At 38.9% G+C, this 15,391-nt stretch overlaps 1 protein-coding gene across 1 annotated transcript; it reads right to left on the reverse strand.

Annotated features, from left to right (window-relative positions):
• Window positions 1–280: 280 nt before the first annotated feature.
• On the reverse strand, window positions 281–14,924 carry brd7 (bromodomain containing 7). The gene is made up of 17 exons (XM_030122687.1): window positions 14,811–14,924; window positions 14,100–14,293; window positions 13,319–13,409; window positions 13,165–13,225; window positions 12,829–12,973; window positions 11,897–12,007; window positions 11,413–11,579; window positions 10,069–10,183; window positions 9,116–9,191; window positions 8,000–8,107; window positions 7,772–7,907; window positions 7,139–7,250; window positions 5,741–5,788; window positions 4,972–5,038; window positions 2,722–2,865; window positions 882–1,022; window positions 281–456 (listed from the first exon to the last, which is right to left on the reverse strand). Exons 1-17 carry the CDS (start codon window positions 14,857–14,859, stop codon window positions 383–385), a joined length of 1,839 nt encoding a protein of 612 aa, XP_029978547.1. The 5' UTR covers window positions 14,860–14,924; the 3' UTR covers window positions 281–382.
• Between the last annotated feature and the right edge of the window lie 467 nt (window positions 14,925–15,391).

Raw genomic sequence — 15,391 nt, forward strand, 5'->3', positions numbered from 1 at the left:
TACTCCACCTGTTGGCTCTGTAGTGTCCTGTGATCTAATAACCTGCCTGCAGTGAATGTTTCTGGTTCCAGCTCAAACGATGACCTGAAATGCTTTGTGTGCCTCTGAAAACCTGATCTGTCTCATGGCCTTATATTTCAACTTCATCATGTTTAGAATTGTTGTTACATAATAATGTATTGGCCTTTATGTGAACAAATGTGACATTGAATTTTGTACAGTTACAGAATGTATTAAATGTTTTGCTAAGCCCTTCCCTTGTCATACTTCACAACACACATCTGTATAAAAAAAGTTTATTGATTGAAATGCATACAAATGTCACACGAAAAGCAACTTTCATACAAAACTTAAGTTAGAGGTGGAGGTGGAGGGTGGAATATTAGTTGACGGTGATGACTGTCAGTGCATCCTGACAGGACGACAGGGTCTCCATGGGTTCAGCAACTTCCTGCACTGAAAACACGGTAAGAACATATTAACGTAAGGTGACATAGACTAATCTACAGAACCAGCTTTAACATACTAAACATCTCTCAAGAGCATTATATAACTTCATAAATCAGTTGTCCTTCAGTGTCTAGATGTTTTTTTTATATCAGTGTGGCTGGTGAATCTAAAGCTAAGTAGGCCTAATACAAGGTTAGATTATGTGAGGGAGGCAGATTAATCTACATGCTGCCAAGACGTGCAGGTACAAAATAAGGGGACTGTGTAGGATTTGCCAGTTTAAAGTATTTAAACATCAGAAATGTGTGCATTAATGCTTGAAGAACTAGACTAATTAAATTGGATGAGATGTTTTTAATGTTCGACACCTCTGAGTCTTCATACTTCTAATGTAATACTTCAAGGGCGGTAGATGCGAGTGTGTGTTTCACCTGTAGTGAGGTCTATGAGGGGCTCGGAGGGTCCCGGAGGCCCTGCGATACCCATGGCCTTCCTGATGCCGTACAGGCTGCTGACGTCACATGGAGCCACTTGACCTGTCAACTCAGCCAAGTTCCCAGTGACCTTTTCAGCTGCAGACAAAGGACGAGTCAAGAACAGAATTACACTGTTAAAGCCTTAATATTTTAGGAAAAGAAATACTAAGACGTACGTTCCAAAAGCATTTGAAAGTGTCACTGAGGAGGAGGTCGATGCATATAATTTGATCATTTAGTGCGTTATACAGCTTCTAAAAATGCAAAATCTCACTTTGTATATTAAAAACATGAGTGAAAATGACCAAAACTTCTGTTACAAAGTGTTTACATTTTGGAGAGATGGAAAAGTAAATGTGAAACAGACCGACTGAATAAAAATGAACTCAAAAGAATTAAGCTCCTTCACATTGGTTCATGCATTAATATAAGAACCAATAATAAAAATCATTAAATGGGAACAGTTTTTCTTTATACCCCATTAAGAGTAACAGGAGCTGGTTAACTATGACATTGTTTCTCAGCCTTTCAGCTCAATAAATATATATATATTTTTAGTACTGTTTGTACACATTTTTCAAGATCAAATTCAAGCACTTTTAAGGGTCATTTTAAGAATTTTCCCGCACAACACCTTATCACTGGAGTAAAATGCATATCTACAGGAAAACATATACTTACAATTTTTTTTTCCACTTTTTATCACAGTGATGTATGTTGTATTATGCTATAAACATCTAAAATTATGTTTCATAGTAGCAAAAGTTTAGAAATTAAAGGAGAACACAAAGTTTTATCCAAAAAAAAGGAATCTACTTAGCGTTCTTCACAGATTAAGATAAAAATGTACATGGAGTCGACCTGAAAACACCCTCTAATTTTCTTTTTTGACATACAGTTGTGTTTTTCAAAATGTATCACCTCTTTTTAATAATAATACATTTTAATTATAGGCACCTTTCTTGGCACTCAAGGACACTGTACTATAAAAAAAGAGATTATAAAACAAGCAATAAAACAAAGCAAAAACAAAAAGGTAGTTTAAAAAGTGGACAATGCAGTTGTGGTCACAAAGAGAAAGCTGTCCTAAACAGATGGGTTTTGAGTTTGGATTTAAGTAGCTTTAGCTGTAATTACAAATAAATAGGGGCAGCTGTGGCTCAGTCAGTAGAGCGGGTCGTCCAATGACCAAAGGGTCGGCGGTTCGAATCCTGGCTCAGACTGTCCACATGTCGAAGTGTCCTTGGGCAAGATACTGAACCCTAAATTGCTCCCAGGAGGGCCAGGCAGCAGTGCCTTGCATGTATGAGTGTGTGTGTGTGTGTGAGGAATTGTAAAGTACTTTGGGCACCATGAAGGTGTAGAAAATGCACTATACAAGTTCAGTCCATTTACCATAATTACAAGCACTTAAACTAAAATTCAAGCACTTTTCAGACCAAAACACATTGAATTAATTAATTATTGAATTAAATTCAAGCACTTTCAAAGATTTTAAGCACCTTTTCAAACCCTTTACTAATTATATGCACCGACTGCTTTTCTCGATGGATCTACTCCTAATATTTACAGAAAAGTGTAAAATTAACACTTTCATTAATTGCTGAAAATTGGTTAAAATTTGTGGGACACTTGAACAGAAGCCTGACTAGGGTTTCTTTTCCGAAGCTGAGAGCCAAATCTGTGCAGGATGAAGAGGTAAATGGAGTCTTGTTTGAGGTCTACAGCTGGAGCGGGGTGGGGGGTGGGGGGTTGGGGGGGGGGACAAAGCGGTCATGCAGCGAGCGGCTCTTACCCAGCTCCAGCTCCTTGGCGGTCGGGGCCAGCAGGCAGATCATGTTAGGTGGCTGCTTGGTGCTCAGACGCTCCCTCTGTGCTTCCTGTAAGTCGCGCAGGAGCTTTGTAGTCTCGTCCAGTTTCTGCTGGAAGTGGCGGGCGTCTGTGATGGAGGGAGAGAGAGGAGAGCGCCAACGCATTAACACACCGAGTCGTCTCCTTCCTCTTAGTTCCTCCTGTTACCTTGTGGTTCCTCCTCACGTCTTTGGTTGCATCACTGAGCACAAAACCTTCATTCTTCCTCGAGGCCGCTGAGTCGTACGGGTTAACATCAGAGAGCAAATGAGGGGAGGTTTCAAAGACTTTAGAGGATAAATAATAGGATGGTGAAGGACTGAACGGCTCCTATCACTGCTTCAGATGAGGCCTGTGTTTTAACAACACAAACAGCCTTCAGAGCAGAATTAGAGAATTACTTTGTTCTAACAGACCACATTTAGAAAACACCGTCCTGCTCTGATCTATTCCACTTACAGCTCCTCCACTGCCAACAATCACTGTTTTTGTTTTTTGGGTTTTTTTGTATATCACATCATTGTAAACATGTCTTAAATTGGGCATTTTTGAAGGATTTCCCCACTTTTAAGAATAAAAGAATCGATAAAATAAGTGTCAAAATGTGTAACATACACTCAACACAAAACTTCAGCTAAAAGTAACTAAATAATAACTAACCATGACAGCCTCCCTTCAATTCACAAATACAGTAAAAAGTAAGTACATCTAGTAACATTCCAGTCTTGTTTAATAGAACCAATTCGTCAATTTGACAATTCATATACAGTGGTGGAAAAAAGTTGTAAGACTCTTACAATCTATAAAAGCCAAGTGTCCTCTGTGTGCGTCAGTGTGTCACAGGAATCACACAAAATCCACAAAGAGCTGACTGCTGCAGTTTGGCATACTTGCGTATTTTTGAATAATGAAGACAGTAGTGAAAACGGCAAGTTGATAGGACCAATATTTTGGGAGATACAAGTAATTTTGGAATACAATAGCCTTACAATCACATTGCTATACCCAAAACACTTTGGCGGTGACTGCTGGACAAATGCAGTACAGGATGCATAAATACACAACCGCATAAAAACTACCACATCTAGAACCTGTAGATCCCCATGAGTCAACATGCTAGTTTTACATAATTTCAAATATTATCAGGAAATATCTTCTGAAAAATCTTTGTGTTTCAAAAGGAGTGGCTGCATCAGACACAAACAAACGCAATTATTTTAGTTTACTGTCAAAAAAAAGAAATAAAACTAAATTCTTGACCTTGACAGAACAGAGCATGTGCAGAAGGGATCATGTGGGTTTGGAGAATGGAACAATAATTGGTTGAGTTCAATAACTTAAGTGTGATTCTTAATGTAATATATGACAAATGCATGGGGCATCCAAAAACTTCTTTCCACCACTGTATTTGCTGAATATTGGACAAACAAATAAGTAATATAAATATATAATATTATAGTCATAGTTATTTCTGAGCATGGGATGTTAACTTGGATTTAACGTGCCAGCACTTGAAAACCCTCGGCCTTCAGTCCACCCCAAAGTTTTTGCACATACAGACGGACAGACGGATGGACACCAAGCTGATGACAATACCCTGCGGCGAGGGACGAGGGTATAAATAGGACCAATGTCTCTGTATCTCACTGGCATATTCTATCAAGAATCAATAACTTGAATTTGTAAGGTTGTCAGGTTCAGGCTTTATGTTAAGAGTCCTGTGGTCTTGACACAGGAGATCAATCTCAGAATAGAAGTGGGTGGTACTTTCCCTGGAGGATAACTCAACTAATTAACTGAAAGCCCATATATGACTTCCTATCAGTGCTCAGTAGTAACTATATTGATATGTCTAACCATTTCTATGTTATAAACCATCAAAATATGGACTAGTATAAGTAAAGGCACATTTGTGATATTTCAAAAAATTTGTCAAAAATTAAAAAATCTAAATTTCTCAAAATTGTGAACAAACTTTGCCGACATTGTCCCAAAGAAGCTACATATAAAATTTGAACTGAATCCGACCAGTAGTTTCATCAGAGAAGATGTTTGAAGAAATTGCGAACAGAGGCAACGACGAAGACGCTGGACACAGCACCTTCATAACAGCTGATGGCCCATTGGCCGGTGAGATAAAAAATATAAATACTGACTATCTGATAGAATGAATGTACAGTGAATGAAGTTTTACCCTCAGAGAGCTCCTCATCCACCAGGAGGTCCGGTCTGCTACTGCTGGATACCTCAGGTTCTGCTACCTAACAGAGATGACAGGAAATGATGTAACTGGTCAAGTCAGAAAACACATTTCACACCAGACAAAGGAACATCCTCCTGAAGCCTCTTTAGCCGCACTGTGTCTGTGCTCCGGTAAAATCAAACAGAACCAAAAGCTGCAACACCTGAGCAGGGGATGAGAGTAAACTGGAGAGCAGCCAAAAACAGCAAACAGGCAGCACAGAGGGCCGCTGTGTGGCTGACGCAGGGGCCCGCACTTTGGTTTCCTCTGCTGCTCTGAGGGGCGATTGAGCCTCGCAGCCAGCGGGCACCGAAAGAAAACACAGGCCTCTCCAAAGTCCCTGACAGCGGACTCCAATGAGGAACGCTGCTGTGTTTTGCAGGGAAATGTTCTTTCCATGGGTGGATGGTTCACAGCGAAAGGCAGACCCCTGCTCTGTTGACACAGCTGGTCCACGCACAACGCATCTGCAAAGGCCATCTATAACGGCAAAACAAAACGAAATATCTGCACGTCCAGGGTAATGCAAGACGGCGTACTTTACACCAAACAGCAGGAGCTGCTTTTCCAAACATCGCACAAAGCAGTGATCAGGGTGAGGAGCTCTGGTTTTGGGTTACATAGCGGGTCCTGCTGCACTGCGGGATACACAATATACTGCAGTGTTTATCAGCGAGGACAGACATCTGAGATCCAGATCCACATATGGTCCATGTCTCACCTCCATGTCGCCCTTGTCCTCTGCTGTGTTCACTGGCTCGTCCACCTGCTGAAAAAGCAAAGGCGCATTTAGACTCCTGTCCTGAGCTGAGGTGGTCAGTTAACCTGGATCAGCTGATGCACAGGGATGGGAGTCAAGAACCATTTTCAGTTGAACAGCAGTTCTACATGTATACGTTTTTCAATTCAAGGTGGTCTAACGCCCTCCAAAGGGTCCAATCCAGTCCACAGGATGAAAGTCCAAGAATTACACATGAGACGTTGACAGTCAAAGGCAGTAAGACCAGCTGAGGCAAAATGTTAAAATTCAATTAGTTTTCTTAAGAATTGTCAGGTTGTGCATGGATGTTCAGGTTAGTCACATTTTTTGTTTAAGGTTAGTTTGTAAATGTAATATTTTTGTTCAACAATTTTACCTTTTGCACTAAAACAAAGAGAAAGAAAAGTTATTATTTTACTGGTCTGGCCCACTTGAGATCAAACACCCTTGGTCTAAATAATCAACGCTGGTATTTTTGTTCAATAATTTCTGTTTACAGAACAAGTAAAGTTTGCAACATGGTCGAGAATAAATCATTAACACAGTGAGCCTGTTTACATGACCATAAAAATGTGATAAATGGGAGTAATCAGATTATTGTAATAATCAGATCTGAGGCGTTTACATGCACTTCAGAAATGCAATAATTGAACAACGCTGGTTTACATGTTTCAGCCTATTATCGGTTTTCTTTTGGAGTACGTACAGACATAGTTACTGCTATTATCTTTTGCTCAAATTGCGAGTATGGTACTTCCATTCTCTAATGTCTGTGTATCTTATGTACTTTTACTATAACTGATTTTCTAACTACCTGTCAAATCACTTTAGATCATTTTAAACCACTTTAAATCACTTAGCCTTGAAATGTGTAAAAACTGTACATTGACTCTTAATACATTTATTATTTTACAGATTATTCAATTAGAAGTGTTTTGTTTATAGTATTGTACAGCAGGTTTTTTAGAGTACATACTAACCTTAAAGTTACTGTTAATCTGGTTACTGGCTTCGTCTTGTATGTAAGCTGCTGAATATTTGAATTTTCCTTGGGAATAATAAAGTATCTATCTATCTATCTATCTATCTATCTATCTATCTATCTATCTATCTATCTATTATTAATTTTTTTTTTACAAATGCGCAGATGTAAAAGAATGAAATAAATCAAATTAACACATACATGTACATGAAGACATTGAGGTATTTAAATCAACCTTTAAAGTAAATGTAGAAACACCAGCGATGTATTGAGATATCTTTGTAAGCAAAGTGGGGCTGAGAGGCAGAATAGTTAATGGTATTAATGTGAAAGTTCAGAGTTCCCATCCCTGCTGACGTGTCACGGTGTCTACTTACCTGCTCCGTCTCCTTCAACGTTTTCGAATGCTCCCCGTTTGTTACTGCATCCAGAAAATTGTCTGCCAGTTTGTACACATACTCGTCCGATTTGGCCAGGAACTCTGACAAGCTGCCAAATGCACACACACACACCCACACACATCAAAAACGAAGCTCTATTCTTCAGTGTAAGCAACGGCACGGTAAAACAACTGAATCGCTTTGTTATTTGAGAATAATGAGAAGTCGATATCGGCACTGCCAATGCTTAATTGGAGCGAAACTAAACCACCTACTCACTATAAGACAGGCGCATAAGCTACTGACAGTAATTATATATTTTCACACTCTTTAAAAGCGTAAAAAAAAAAAAAAAAAAAAGAGCTGCTTCAGGAGAAAACAACATGGACTGAATAATAAAGCAACAGGAGCTAAAATTTTAAGTGAACATTAGAGTTTTTGGACGCACAAACTCATCTGTCACAATATAGTGAAAATAAAAGCTTCATGGGACCTTCTACTGCCCACCTCCTCAGTGGCACATGCTCAGTAAAAAAAAAAAAAAAAAAAAAAAACATCTGGCCTGTAATCATGTAGGAATGTCTGAGATGACGTCTTGTGAAGAGGCCACAGTGGTCGTGGTGCACATACCTGTCTGAGCCCTGCAGACTGGACTCCTCTCCATAGATGGAGTAGATGAGGTCAGATTCGTCTTTGCTGACGTTGGCGAAGCTGGAGTCGTAGGCTGGTGCGTAGGAGGTGAACGGTCCGTAGTTCATGTAGGATACTGGAGAGTATGTTACACATTAGCTCGGTGACGTTCCACGTTCATACCATCTCTGTAAATCTAATGTAATGTATTAAAAAGCGGGTGAATACCTGGAGTAATCCTGTTCCTCTTGTCCTCTCTGAAGCCCTGCAGAGTGTTCACGCCGCTCTGCAGCCGATTGGACATCATGCCCAGCTTCACAGGACAGTAACCCACATCTGCAGAGAAAGAAAACATGCAACTGTTGGAAAATTCTTAAAATCTCATCATGAAAAAAGGAAAAAGCTCACCCAATCACTGTTTTCGCATTTTTTTCAACACACACATTACTGCTTTGTAGGGGTGTAACAGTACAGAAAAATTTCGGTTTGGTGTGTTTTCAGTACAGGGGTCTTCAGTTCGATACATTTTCGGTACAGTGAAGGAGACCAGTGAAGGGGGTGTGTGGGGGGGGTGAGCTCCATAACTACCAATGGGATACAGGATATTTCTACAAAATACTGTTCAGTCATTTGTGCATTAACAGGTTATGTATTTTTGAATGTTCAATGTTTCGTTTATGGCAAACGCTGTAATTTACTGAGTGTTTTTGAACACCTCACAGTATTCCCTGAGGAGCTGTGAATGTGACCTCACAGTAACACCGTAGCAGAGGCACAGTGAAGGAGAAGAGGAGCAGGTTCACTTGATTTTGCCAACCTGAGAAAAAAATAAAAACCTTTTTTCTGTCAAGGAACCTGTGAACTCTTTTGTGCCACAAAGCTGCAAAATATCGAAAACGAAACTTAACATGCTTCGAACGTGCGACCCGGCTTCTGTGCCTCTGTTACACTCTTTGTTGTCATGTTTTGGTTTTTTTTGCAGTGGTGCTGAGAATTTGCCGCTGCTGAATGTAAATAGAGGAGCCCTGCATATGGGTTCTGCTTGCATCCACCCTGTTTCATGAGTGTTTGTGTTCTTCACGTAGGCTACATGTATTCGTTCGGTACACCTCCGTATTGTATCACACCCCTACTGCTCAGGTATACAACAGTTGAAGTGTCTCCCACTGTAAACCACCTGCACTGTACCCAAAGGCACCCAGGTACAGTTAAGAAGAGGCAACACTGGACTTTAATTAATTAATGGGGTGCTAATGATACTGTGCTGAATGTGTTGGATCTCTGTAACAGCTTTAAGTGTGCATGATATGTTAAAGTTTGTAGTGTTTACAGCTCATTTCTTACCTCCCACTCCTGGATCTGCAGGGTTGAGGATGGCCAGAGTGGTGGAGCCGTCAGTCTTCTGCCTCACAAACTCCAGCTACACAACAAACACAGTGCATGATCATGTTTCAGCATGAAAACAAACCTCATTTAACAAGAGGATCACCACAGGGCTTCTGCAGGTTTCAACCAATTAAATCTAGAATATTTTAGGAATATTACGAAAGAAATCTAAGATCTACTTCATGTTAATACTGGCATTAAATTTATAAAATCTTAACTTAAATTTGACTGAGTTTTAACTTCTAGAAGTAGCTGTTTTTATCAGGAAAAGAGGTGATGGGAGAGGGTGCTCAGATAGATTCTATATTTCCGTGTTGGTTTCTTTTTGCAGTTTTGTTACAATATAATCAGTACATTTTCCCAAGAATCCTGTTTCAAAGCAAGACTGGACTAACTACTCTGTTACAAAATGAATGTCAACCTCATATGGAAATCAATTTTCAAGATTTGTTACCTCATTGTGTCTAAGATATTTTAAGGATTATAATTCAGATTCATGGAGTTCAGACTTATAGGATCCAAAGAAACCTTACAATGGTTGTGTTATGGTTGATGAGATGTATGATGTGCTGTGATGTAATTTTGGTGTTTGCCATTTAAAGTCTTGTTGTGATGATTGTGTATATATTTGATGGTGTAGTATTAACATGTCGATCATTTCAGTTTTGTTGTGTTAAATATATTGTTCAAGTAAAAGTACAACTACGGACATGAGTTGAAACTTAAGAATAACTTTAAACTCTATACAGCACATTAGTTACATTCCTTGTATTGAATCTATGTTAAATTGTATCATCCCTAATTAAATCAAATTCTATTTTATTTTAACGAACCAGCATCACCACACCACATGAGGGACGGTGAGTGAAATCTTGACATTTTAATATTCTTCATCAAGTGCTGTGTCTTACATCACACTGCAGCACTCTGTTGGACAGCTTTCCCCCAGACTCTTCGATGACTTTGCGGATTTCTTCCAGTTCTTTTTCTGCCTTTGCTGCTTCCTCCTTCGAGTCCTTGTCTTGTCTGCATTGGAAACACAAACAGAGATGAGATGCTTTGTCCATGAATGAAAAGGTAATGTATGGACAGTATAAACACCAGCAGAGGACTGCAGGACGCCTCAGTGACGCCTACATTCTACTTTCATTCCTCAGAGAATCTACCTGGAAACATTTTGCTGGCGTCAACAGATGCCACCAAGGTTTCAAACAGTCTCTCCTTTTGTGAAGTAGGAGATTAAATGGTAGCGGAATGGAAAAAACAACAACCCTGCACTGTAAAGGCATTTCAAGGCCGTTTCTGTTCTTAACAGTCAGGTTCAGTTACGTCAGTGGGAAACAACACATTGATTTAAAAGATGCACCAACACGACTGCAAACAAGACCCAGCATGCCATGAGGCATTCCTCACATTCTCTGTCTCCAGCTGCACAGTGGAAAGCTGATTCACTCTAGAGTCACTGTGTACCGACACAAACGCTTTCCATCAATGTGCCGTAACGTTTATCCCACAGCTAACCAGCCTGTTTTAACCCATAACAGACCCAAACATCACTACTGACCAAAACCATCTACTGATGTAATATGATTAATACCTGTTGATCCACTAATCCTATCAATACATGTAAATAATTGGTGTAAAATGCACTTTGTCATCTTTTCATGGTCATCAGATATGACCCATTTGGATGTTCAGAGGTTCTGTAGTGAACGCGGAATCACTGTCATCTTCTACAACATTGATTCACCAGTAAAACCCATGGAGCTGGATCAATGACAGTGGATGGAGACACTTGGTTTATGTTCAGCTAATGATATATTTGCTGAAATAGTCACTTTTTCTTCAGTTTTCTCTGTTTCTGATATAACCCCCAACTTTAATCTGAGTTTTTATGAACATATAAATGATCAATGAATTAAATATAGGAAAATGCCTGATTTTCACTGAAAAAATGGAACATACAGAGAATAATATTATAATACATGGTGATAAATCACTTCAGAAAGGTTAAATATAGGGGAAAATTAATTTGGGAACTCCCACAAAAGTAGCACTGAGTCTTTATTGGTTAATAGGTCTAAATAAATGTCTGAGTCCTTGAGGAATTTGCCTCTAAAGAAACTGGGCTTCACTGAGTTAAAAGGGGCTGTTGGTTGTTTCATTCCTTTACTAAACCTGATACCAGTGTGAGATCTTCTATCCTCAGAGCTGAGGTGACACATGACTGTGTGATTTGTGTGATGCTGCAGGACCTGGGTGTGCTGGGAGTCTGGGAGCTCTCGCTGCCATCTGTGGTCGGTGGTCCTTCTCTGCTCTGGTCCAAGCTGCCCCCTTGTTCTTCCACCTTTCCCGGCTGTTTGGCTGAAGGATCGAGGCCAGACATGAACTCGATGCTCTGCTTCAAACTCTCCAACCTCTCCTGCAGAAAACAAGAACAAGAGCAATCACTTTAGGTTCCATAGCATAAATAAAATGTACCCAGAAAAAATACAACTGGTAAAGAGCTGTATGCAATCCTATTGATAACTATCTGCTGCCACCATCTGTTTGACTGTAGTAAAAGCAAGGGCCTTCACTTATTTTTTAATACTGACTCAAGTTATTATCAATCTGCGTGAACCTAAAACAAACAAATAGATAACCATCCATGTACATGTATTCATGTTCTCATCTGGCTCATATACAGTGGGTGCATTTCCTTAGAGGGCTTTCATTTCTGCATCTTGAGCCTCGTACCTGACTCAGGATCTTCATTCCAGAGTGCAGCAATTTCCGAGCAGCTTTATGGTAGATTGTCTCAGGTTTGTTGTAAATCATGGCATTTTCACACATTATCCTGAAATCTACCTGCATGAACAAACAATACACACACAAATCAAACACTTGATGTGACAAAAATCAGAACTTGCAAATATTAAAAGCTTTTTCATCATCATCACGGTTTAAGAATTTAAAAAACAGTGTTGTTTCACATAACATACTACCTGAGCTGTTGATTGAGGAGCTGGTAAATGTAAGAAGTATTTGAACAAAAGAATAAGGCTGGCTTTAGCTGTTACCTCCTGAACTGAACTGTGTCATAAGCTTCAAACCTTTACATTTGTTTCTGCAGCTCTTCATACATGGTGCTTTGTTGTTGCAGTTTCACAAGTAATATGGGATTTCTAGCAATTTTATGTATTAACTTAAGAAATGTTGCAGCTTCTTCTCTCCACAAATACTATACTATTCTGTTTCAAAAACACTTATTCTAATTTAACTTTAGTAAAACGAGAAAAATAAAAAACAGTTTTTCAAATGTTCAGCATTTCAGCTAAGGATTCCAACAGATCTTATTGAGCCTCAAAGAAAAATTCATGCATTTTAAACAGGTCAATAAAAAGAAAGAGAAAACCAAACAAAAATAAGGAATCTTCAATCCATTCTTTTCAATCTTTACTCTCAATTTGAAACTATAACTAAAACAGCCTGGATATGAACACACTTATATGCAGGAGGTTCTAAGTTTGACACAAATCCATCATCATGACCACCTCTGTTATCTGAACACACACATACTCTATGCTTTAAGTTCACTCTGCTGCTTCTGAGATCCAGCTAAATCAATATTATCTCCTAGATTACATATGCCATATGCATTACACCCTGTGTGCAGTATGAACCGATACCTTGAGCTCATCCAATGACTGGTAGCACTCTTTCTTCACTTTGTCCTTCATTGTGCTGAAGTCCATAGGCCTCTTGATAATTGAGGAGTAGCCTGGAGCAATAAGGTCTGTCACAGGGAATGTGAAAAATGCACTGGGGTCTTTCCTAAAGAAGAAGAACAACAGAATTTCTTTACAATTTCAGATATTCCATAACTAACTAAACATCAACAAACAGAAATCAAGAGTTTGTCAATAAAATGCTCCAAAATATTGTGTTGGTGAAAATAAAACAGCTCATAAATAAACATGCTAATTCATCAACATCTCATATAAACAAAATAATCAGTAACACACCTCTGAAGTTGTCTGATAAGCTGGTTTAAAGCTTCTTGGAGGGGGGTCTGCTCTTTTTCAGCTGGGATGAATGAGAAGCATACTTAAGATTTTAGAAAACAGTTAAGATGAAGGCAATGGCACAAACTGTAAATAAGAATCCACACAGACTTACCCTCCAGTTTATCCAGCTCTGAGCGGATGGGAGTTCTGCTCTGCTCATCTCCTTCTCTATCTACATCATGTCCTTTCTTCTTCTTTGTCATCTAACACACACACACACACACACACACAATAAAGTCTTCATAGTTCATTTTGGTGAAATCTTTTACTTAACAGAATGGTTGTGTAAAGTGTGACAATTTCAGTACTTGTTCACATTCATGTGTGGAAGGGAGAAGGCCAGTCTGTGCTCACTTAAAGGCTGAACATAAGGGAGAGACCTATTTTCATGAGTTCAGTGCCAACTGTGATGTCCAATGCCGTTTTAAAATTCATTTATCTGGGACAATGCAGTGAAACATAGTGGACTTATAGAACACCTGATGTTCTGCACAAAGTACATAGCATTTACCTAGTTTGCAACTCCTGTCCCTGGTTGGACTTTTCAACAGAGAAATACATTAACAGTATAAACAACAATAACATAAAACAGTAAACCAATATTATAAGCAAACTTTTTTTTTTTTTTTTTTTACAAGTCAAGTGTGATAATGTTCTCCTCAGTACATAAAATTATGCAATTGGACTTTTTTGGAGGTAGAAAAACATCAGGTGGGTAGATGATACAATTAATAATTTTATGAATATTTCCAAATTAAGAGACTAAAATTCTCCAGAAAGATGGAAGACAACTTTATTTTAATAATAAGCTATTTATCCAAAACATTGCTCAAAGCAGAGTATTAAAAGTCTGTATATCTAACATCTTGGTTAAAACAGTAAAGTCTGTGTACCTTTTTCTTTCCTTTGTCATCTTCCGGCGACCCAAAGCTCCTCTCTTTATCTTTCTTCTTTTTCTTTTTCTTATCCTTGGGTTTGTCATAGTCCGTCGACTGCTCATCATAAAACGTGTCCAGACTCGAGCTCCCGGTTGTCACTTCGTTTCCAGACACTTTCAACACCAGCTTCAGTGGTCTCTCCCCATATTCTGCAGAAAACAACAATAATATTGACCACATTCATAAATACCGAATAGCGAAATAACAAGGGGGTTTATATCTGTGTTTTGCAGACTATCCAAAGGAATTAAGAGTTATACAGACTTAAAATAATCAACAATAGATACAATAAAAGTTGCACTAACAAGCAGGCTTTAGATATTTAAACGACCAGTGGCAAAAAATAACATTAATCCGCTAACATGACACAAGCAAGCGATGCAATAACCCTGCTTCCCTCCAGTAAAGACTTCCACATACACTGTAAAGAGAAATCGCTGTGTTTACTGTATCACAATGACAGAATGAGGCAGTAAATAAGCAAACAGTTGTTGATAATTCAGTGTATTAGCAGCTTTCAATCCGCTAGCTAACCTAATGAGCTAAGACCATGGCGGTGCTAACGATGCTAACAAGCGCCAAACAAGGGTTTTCCTTCCAACGTAGTTAAAACTCCTTCAAATATATTAAGTGGATACGTGCTTGAAAGTATTGTAAGTAATGTACCTTCATATCCGTGTTTTTCAGACTTGTGCTTTTTGTGTTTCTTCCCCATTGTTTGTATTTTGACCGGCCGGTTGCTTTCAGTTCTCCAGGCGGAAACACTGCACGGAGAGGACAGAGCCGTCGGTGCTACAGCGCCACCTGCAGGTCCGGCGGTGGTACTGCAGGGTAACACAGCCACTTCTTTCACCAGTAGATGGCAAAAGAAGTTTAGGAATTAACTTTAACATTAAACTAAGCTCTGGAAACGTTTAATTCTATGATTTTTGTTCGTTTTTTTTCAGGCTGCATTAAAGCATTAACTGCTGGTGAATTATCGGAAGCAGTAGGGTATTTCTAAACTAATCTTTCTGCCCAACACAATGAATATCAGAGAGTCTCATGGATTGTATGTACTTTCACTGAAATAATGTACTTAACTACAAATTTGAAGTACTTGAGTATGCCTGTTTACATTTAGTGTGATTGGATTATTATACTATATGAATATATTATGCTATATTTATATGAAACTTTACATATTTGTTAGATTACACTTTACATGTCCTTTTTATGTACTGTGTTGTTTGCACTATTTTGTGTTC

This window comes from Sphaeramia orbicularis, chromosome 3, assembly GCF_902148855.1.
Source record: "Sphaeramia orbicularis chromosome 3, fSphaOr1.1, whole genome shotgun sequence".
Classification (NCBI taxonomy): domain Eukaryota; kingdom Metazoa; phylum Chordata; class Actinopteri; order Kurtiformes; family Apogonidae; genus Sphaeramia; species Sphaeramia orbicularis.